Genomic DNA, 6,873 nt, shown 5'->3' on the forward strand with positions numbered 1-6,873 from the left:
CTTCTGCAAAGATTTAGTTGCAACAGTAAGTGTCAATTTCTTCAGTCATTTTTCTTAACAAAATCAGCTATTTACTTTTCAATTTCAATGATTATCCAAATGGGATGGTGACACTTTTCAATTTACTGGTCATGGGAAACTGGCAAGTATGGATGCAGGTATTACTGCTGTTTTATTTGTAATTTTTGTTGAATTATATTATCCTGAATGATCATCTCTCTACATAGTGAATGATACTGTCTGTTTGGCAATTCTTTTATGATTTATGTCCTCATGAATGCTTGCTGGGATTTTCCTTTTTTTTCCCCCCTTTTTTTTTTCTCTCTTTTTATTTTTATTGTGATTTTGAGAATCTAGGCTTTCTTGACTGTACCTCCATGGTGACAAAAGATTGGGGTTCTTTATGAGGGAGCTGTTAATGGGTTGGCTACTCTGTACCTACCTGAGTAAAAATTGGAAATCTGCAAACTACAACCACTAGATCTGAAATGCATCGCAAAGATTGCATGGATCTAGACAATCCATGCATTTTGATCCCACATGGGACCCATGGATTTTATTTAGGCTCCACCTAGTGGATGGTTTGTAGAATCTCCCACATAAGAGAACTGATCTTGTGGGAACCAGTCACAACCCAAACTCCATCGGACAATTGGTTCTTATGAGTCACAGAAATGCAACCATATTCTTGGGCACATTTCTGTTCATGCATGTCCTGCCATGATAGGAAAGTGTTGTGTCTGACATGAATTCCCTCTCCTTCAAAGTGTACAAGTTAATTGGTATGATCCACGTCATTGTGTCTGTCCCAGCATCAAGGCTTGAATCCTTTTTTGGTTCAATAGAGTTACTAGCTTAGCACTAAAGCATTTTTTTTCCACCTTACAGAATATCTGTACATCTAAAATGTCAGTAAACCGCATGTAGTGCATACAACTAATATTTGGACTATAGAAGAGGTTCAGGCATATTTAAGTTGTTATCAGCAGTTCTTCCTTAATCTTGTGCTATTACTTTTATGGTTCAATTAGTTAAAAATTGAACTGTAATCGTGACCTGCACTGAGTCATTCTTTTAATTGTCATTCATCATTTCAGAGCTACAAGGAATTAACAGGAACTGCATGGAGCCTCACTTATTTTGTCAGCTTCTACTTAATAACTGTGTTACTGCTTTTAAATTTGGTAAGTTTTATTTACTATTGCTCCATTTTTTTTCCAACAATGTTGCCTGTATGTTTTTTAAAATTAATAAGTTACACAAGCACTTAGTGTGGTCTGAACCCACTATAGGAGAAGGAGGTGCCATATGAGCTAAAGCTTATTGGCCCTTTCTCCATGTGTTGCAGAAGCAAAATGCCTGCCATTTGATTGTTTTGCAATTTATGAGGCAGAGCAACTTTGTTTCTTGAATAAGATGCTGAAGAAATAGATTTTCAGTAATTGACTAAAACCAAAGTTGAAATATGTCATTACAATTTTGTTTGCTAAAATTTAACATAGAGAGTGACAGTAATTACCTTTATGTATGAAGCATTCATACGTAGTAACTTCACAAGGGTCAGCCCATCACAAAGAACAGTTTTGGTTTGGCTAAGTTAGGGGCCCCGATTCCATCCTAAAATTTTTACATGTGACTCCAAACAGGGTTGTTGAGAATGACTTACTTTTAACATTTTAAAGATTTTCTTATTGGGAATTTGGAATATGAGAAGCCTTTGCTGCTGTGGCATTCTTGTCTTAATTTTAAATTTATTTGTGTAGTAAATGAAGAAGCTCTACTTGGAAAAAAATGCCCCTTTGCTTGATGTGGGTAATTTTGAGTGAAAGAAACAGTTATACATTTTAATGATATTGAGCTCTCAGTTATCAATATGATATCATTATTTTTTTAGGTAGTTGTAGTTTGAAATGGGCTCGAAAGTATGGTACTTTATAAGCATGTTCTAATGTAGAGTTTATTTATTCTACTTATTTTAGGTTGTAATTTTTGTGAATTGTATTGCTTTAGGTTTGCTTTATAATTTCCTGTTGACATTATGTGTTCCTCTTTTCAAAACAATTGTGTATTAATTACCCAAACAAATGAAGATTAACTTTAGAGTTTGTTTTTCATGTAATTTCAGATTGTAGCTTTTGTATTGGAGGCATTCTTTGCTGAAATGGATCTCGAGTCATCGGACAATTTTGAAGAACAGGATAAGGTTGGTAGTTGCCCTGCACTTATCATTTCAATATAAAATCAAAGCTATGCAGCCAGGTCCATCTCCTGAAAATGCGAGCATGATGCAGATATATAATTTCCCTTTCACTTAAGAAAATTACATAGATCCTCCTAGAATTTTAGGGTGATTTTCAAATTAACTCTTGAGTTTCTCAATCCATCAATATCCACCCTTTAGTTTCAAAATTATTGCAATCTAGATCTTCATTGAGGCCTATTAACTAGAGATATTGGAAATTCAAGCAAACTGCCCTTGAGAACTATTTGGAGGCTAAAGGCCTTTCACATGAGTGATAAAATGACAGTACAAACTTACAAAATGATGGCATCTTCATTAAATTGTGTTTATTGATTAGGTTTTACATATAAATAAACTGTTTTCTGAATTTTGTTTTGTGCCAAAATACCATCGGCAACTCTTGTGTTGAATTTTTATTGCTTAGATAAATTCTAAGTACAACTTATATGAATTTCCATTATTTTTAGTTAACAAATTCAAAGACTTACTAAGAGCACATTGTAACACTTTTAAGATTATAGGGTTGACATTAGTGCAATCAAATCTTTTAGGTTTAGTTTGATGCTAATACCAAGCTCTGGGGTTTATTTTGTAATTACTTATAAATATATTTTGAAAATTGTTTGATTATCATGTTATTGGTTGTTTTGCATGTTGCTTAAATCTTCAATGATGTTAATAGGGCCATGTTAGGTTATCTATTCAGGCTTCAGAAATGATTAAGATGGAAGTTCTGCCCACATTGCTCAGCATTGCCATATATATGTTCTGAAAGTTACTTGATATCTATATTTTTGCAAAAAAAAAATTGGCAAAGTAATGGTTTCTTTGCTTTTTATTAGCAATAGATAAATCATTATTGTTATCCTCAGAACTTATCACCTCCATTAGAATTAATTTCCTAAACTAATCATCCGTTGTTGTTAGTAAGAGCCTTTTTTTTTTTTTTTTACCATCATACATTTAAGCTGCACCAACCCCCAGTAGTTGAAATGAAATCTTATTGACCATAATTAGAGTTTTTCTTGCTTTGAACTGGTTGTTGTTTGTGGTAGTCTTTCTTTTTTGTCACCATTGTCTCCAATGTTTTTGATCCCCTCACCAGTTTATACTTATAGTTCTATTAAAATATTTAAATCATATAATTATTTTATTACCTTTTCAATCTAGGCAGTAGAAGGCAGAAAGGATCCTCGACGAACTATTGGGTATGTATGATGAACTAGTTTAAAGTTTTTGAAAGCTCTATTTGCATCCATTTTTGGACGTTAACAGCTGCCTTGTCTTGTTAATTTGGCTTGGTGCAGTACAAAATCACGGAGCCAGAGGGTTGATCTCCTTCTTCATCATATGTTGAGTGCAGAGCTCGATAAAGAGCCCCCCAACCCATAGATTTGCTTCATTCCACTTGTGGTAACTGAACTAGACCTCACAAAATCTTTTTACCAAGATTTGATCACTTTATAAGACTGAAAGCGACATTTTGTTTTCCCATTGGATTTATTATTGTGAATTACACGTTAGAACTTTACAAATTTCTCATTTTAACTCTACTTTCGACAATTTTTTGCTTTCCATTGCAATAGCTAACCTATTACCATTTTATGTCTTTGTGAACTATAGAGAAAAATTCTGAAGTCGTTTTGCCCTTGCTTTGGGGTATTTAGCTTTTACTCTTTAGTGGTTAGCAAAGCAAACGAATTGTTTCAAGTGACTTGTCCCGGAAGGAACCATGTGATTGCTTCAAAGAGTGAGCAGCAGACACACTCTTTGTTTTTCATGCCATTGGTACCAGGTTCTCCTTTTTGGGAGGCAGCTTTTAATTTCTGTTAGCCTACACAGCTTATGTTCTCCAAAAGCCCCCCCTTTTTTTTGGGTACAGAGATTGATTACAAGAAGTTGTGCAACTACAATTTGTTTTTGTTATAGTTTTTTTTGTTATTATTGTTTGTACACGTGAGGAAAGTATATTAAGCAGTGGAAGGGATTATTGTTTCAACTTTTGAGGGTAGACAACGCAAAGCCTATAAAGAATAAAGGGAAAGGATTTTTTTTTTTTTTTCAAAAAAAAAAAAAAAAAAAAATTCATATAATGCCTTGTGCGGATGCCACAGCATTTTTTGTATGCCTATATTATGCTATCCAGCATCTTAATCTTTTTTTTTAATGCAAATTATGAAGTGGGCTGTCTAACTTTTTGGAAAATGGTCCAACTTCTTATATATTCAAAGATTTTGTGCTTTATCCATTATTCACTAACTGAACTATATAATTTTGGTTTTAAAATCAATTAATGGTCTATTATAATTTATATCAACTAAAACTTCATTTTTTTGATAGAATATTTCCTGAAGTCAAAGTTGGGATCTCTTTATGCACCAAGTGCTTGGTGGAGCAGGGGAGAGGGCGTGGATTTGAGCTGCGGGGGCAGCATATTTAGCATTAATGTCAATTATTAGTAAATTAGTGGAATCCCGTCATGTTCACTACACCACAAGGCTTGGAGCATCAATTGTTCTAACATCTACTTTTGAAATGAAATGACTCCATTTGTTGAAAATTTCTATTTTGCATATCCGTATTTTGTAGGACGATTAAAAGAATCTATAGGCACCAACTCCTAGACTTTCATGATCTATCAACAAAACATCTAGGTATAACAAGCTAAAAGAATCTACATTCCGTTGACCTTAGTCTTAAACTGCGAAATCTTGATGCTTCAATAATAGTAATTTAACCAAAAATTTTAAGGGAGTAAATTAGGTCCAGTGCATTTTATGTAATGACTTGATAGGATGCTGACACGGGGCACTTCTTGGACATATGATAACATCCTATCGAGTTTAGCACACAGGGCATTAGACCCAAACCAAACCTTAATTTTAAAATTGTTGCAATTCAGACTCTTAATAGGTCTATTTCTACTAAAAAAAAAAAAAAAAAAAAAAAAAAAAAAACCATGCAACTATCTAGAAATTTACAATCTCTATATGTGAATGGTGGGTAATACTATTTATCACTAAAATCTATTAAAAAAAAATCATAATGGAGTAACACAATTTAATCTTGTCATTGTTCCCGTTTAGTATATATTTGTCAAGTCTCTTAATATAATGATTTTGTTAATGAATTTCCTAAGAGCCAAGGCACTGGATATGATACTGTGGGGCCCAATAATCTATGGGCCAGGCCCATTTGCTCGTGGAGAGTCCGAAGGCCCAAGCCGAGGAGAGCTATGGCCCAAGCCGAGAAGAGCTATGGCCCAAGCCGAGAAGAGCTATGGCCCAAGCCCGATAACATAGAGCACAAGACTGTTTTGGAATACAGCCGAGGACAGTTCAGTCCTCGGCAGATCCAAAATCCCACCGGAATAAAGGGGCAAAACTGGTATAGGACTAAACTTGAAAGGAGACCTAAAATATCTTGGGAAAGTTACCCTTATGACCCTTCCCAGATAAGACTCTGCACCTAGCAGAACCGTATTCTTCAGCCTTATCAATCATCCCCAACAATTCTGGGATTAGACTGATGGGACAAATATCAGTCTTGTAAAGGTTGACCCTACACGTGGACGAATGACAGTTAACGCAGACGAGTATAAAAGAAGAAAGTAAGTAAATCTAAGGGGAGGTCCATCCCACCTCCAAAAAAAAAAGAGAGACTACATGGGTGAGAACTCCTAAACAACACCTGAGATGACGGAAAAAATCCATCGTCGGGTAACCGGGGTAAGGCCTTAATGGTCCTCGGATCAAGTCCGAGGAGACCCATCCCATAGGAAGCGACGCCGTAGGGCTTAAATGTTCAAGCTCAAATTCTTTTTCTACACGAATTCCTCTAAAACCAAGACCGGGCATCGCCCCGTGACCAACGGCTAGCTTTTCAAACCCACTCTCTACAAATCATATTGTGAGGGATCTTTCATATGCGAGCCCAACACCATTATTGGGCCGCAAAGGAATTGTGTCCTTACAGATACATTTGATATTTTTATACATTTATAAAGTAAAAGTGATGAATTTCCTAAGAGCCAAGGCAGTGGATATGATACATTTGATATTTTTATACATTTATAAAGTAAAAGTGCACATATATATCTAAAAAAACCACACACAACCACAATAAATTTGTACGTGTAAACTAATGAATCGATAATACATGTATTTTTATTTTTTTTAAAGTGTGTATTGCAGCTTATAATTTTGAACAATTATTAATCTTTAACCTATGCACTCATTAATGGAACCCATATAAAAAAAAAATAATAATAAAGTCTCAAGTGAAATTTGCTATCTATTTAAGTTAGTAATGACTCATTTATGGGAACAAGTTAAAACAACTTAGAAAGTCAAGTGATTAATTTGAAATCAACATGAAGTATATAATTGAGAGAGAGAGAGAGAGAGAGAGAGAGAGAGAGAGAGAGAGAGAGAGAGAGAGAGAGAGAGAGAGAGAGAGAGAGAGAGAGAGAGAGAGTTACGTGGCTTCATTGAATGGTACTTTTAATTATTAAATCTCCACCTGGAGAGAGCATCTCTTAGTCATCTGTCCTTATAAACCCCTATCCCATCCCATCCTCATCATAGAACAAGACAAACCTCAAAGAGAGAGAGATAGAGATAGAAGGAGAG

At 34.9% G+C, this 6,873-nt stretch overlaps 1 protein-coding gene across 7 annotated transcripts in view; it reads left to right on the forward strand.

Annotated features, from left to right (window-relative positions):
* Positions 1–4,793, forward strand: part of LOC115955683 (two pore calcium channel protein 1-like) — a 42,068-nt gene extending 37,275 nt beyond the window's left edge. For 2 of the 7 annotated variants that reach the window (XM_031073932.1, XM_031073930.1), the window contains 5 exons: positions 68–158; positions 1,098–1,184; positions 2,126–2,203; positions 3,413–3,450; positions 3,550–3,855. In XM_031073932.1, the coding sequence (XP_030929792.1) occupies positions 68–158; positions 1,098–1,184; positions 2,126–2,203; positions 3,413–3,450; positions 3,550–3,634 (379 nt within the window). In that variant the 3' untranslated portion in view covers positions 3,635–3,855. The other 5 variants (XM_031073927.1, XM_031073926.1, XM_031073929.1 and 2 more) reach the window with 5 other exon arrangements.
* The last annotated feature ends 2,080 nt before the right edge of the window (positions 4,794–6,873 follow it).

This window comes from Quercus lobata, chromosome 8 (genome assembly GCF_001633185.2).
Source record: "Quercus lobata isolate SW786 chromosome 8, ValleyOak3.0 Primary Assembly, whole genome shotgun sequence".
NCBI lineage: Eukaryota > Viridiplantae > Streptophyta > Magnoliopsida > Fagales > Fagaceae > Quercus > Quercus lobata.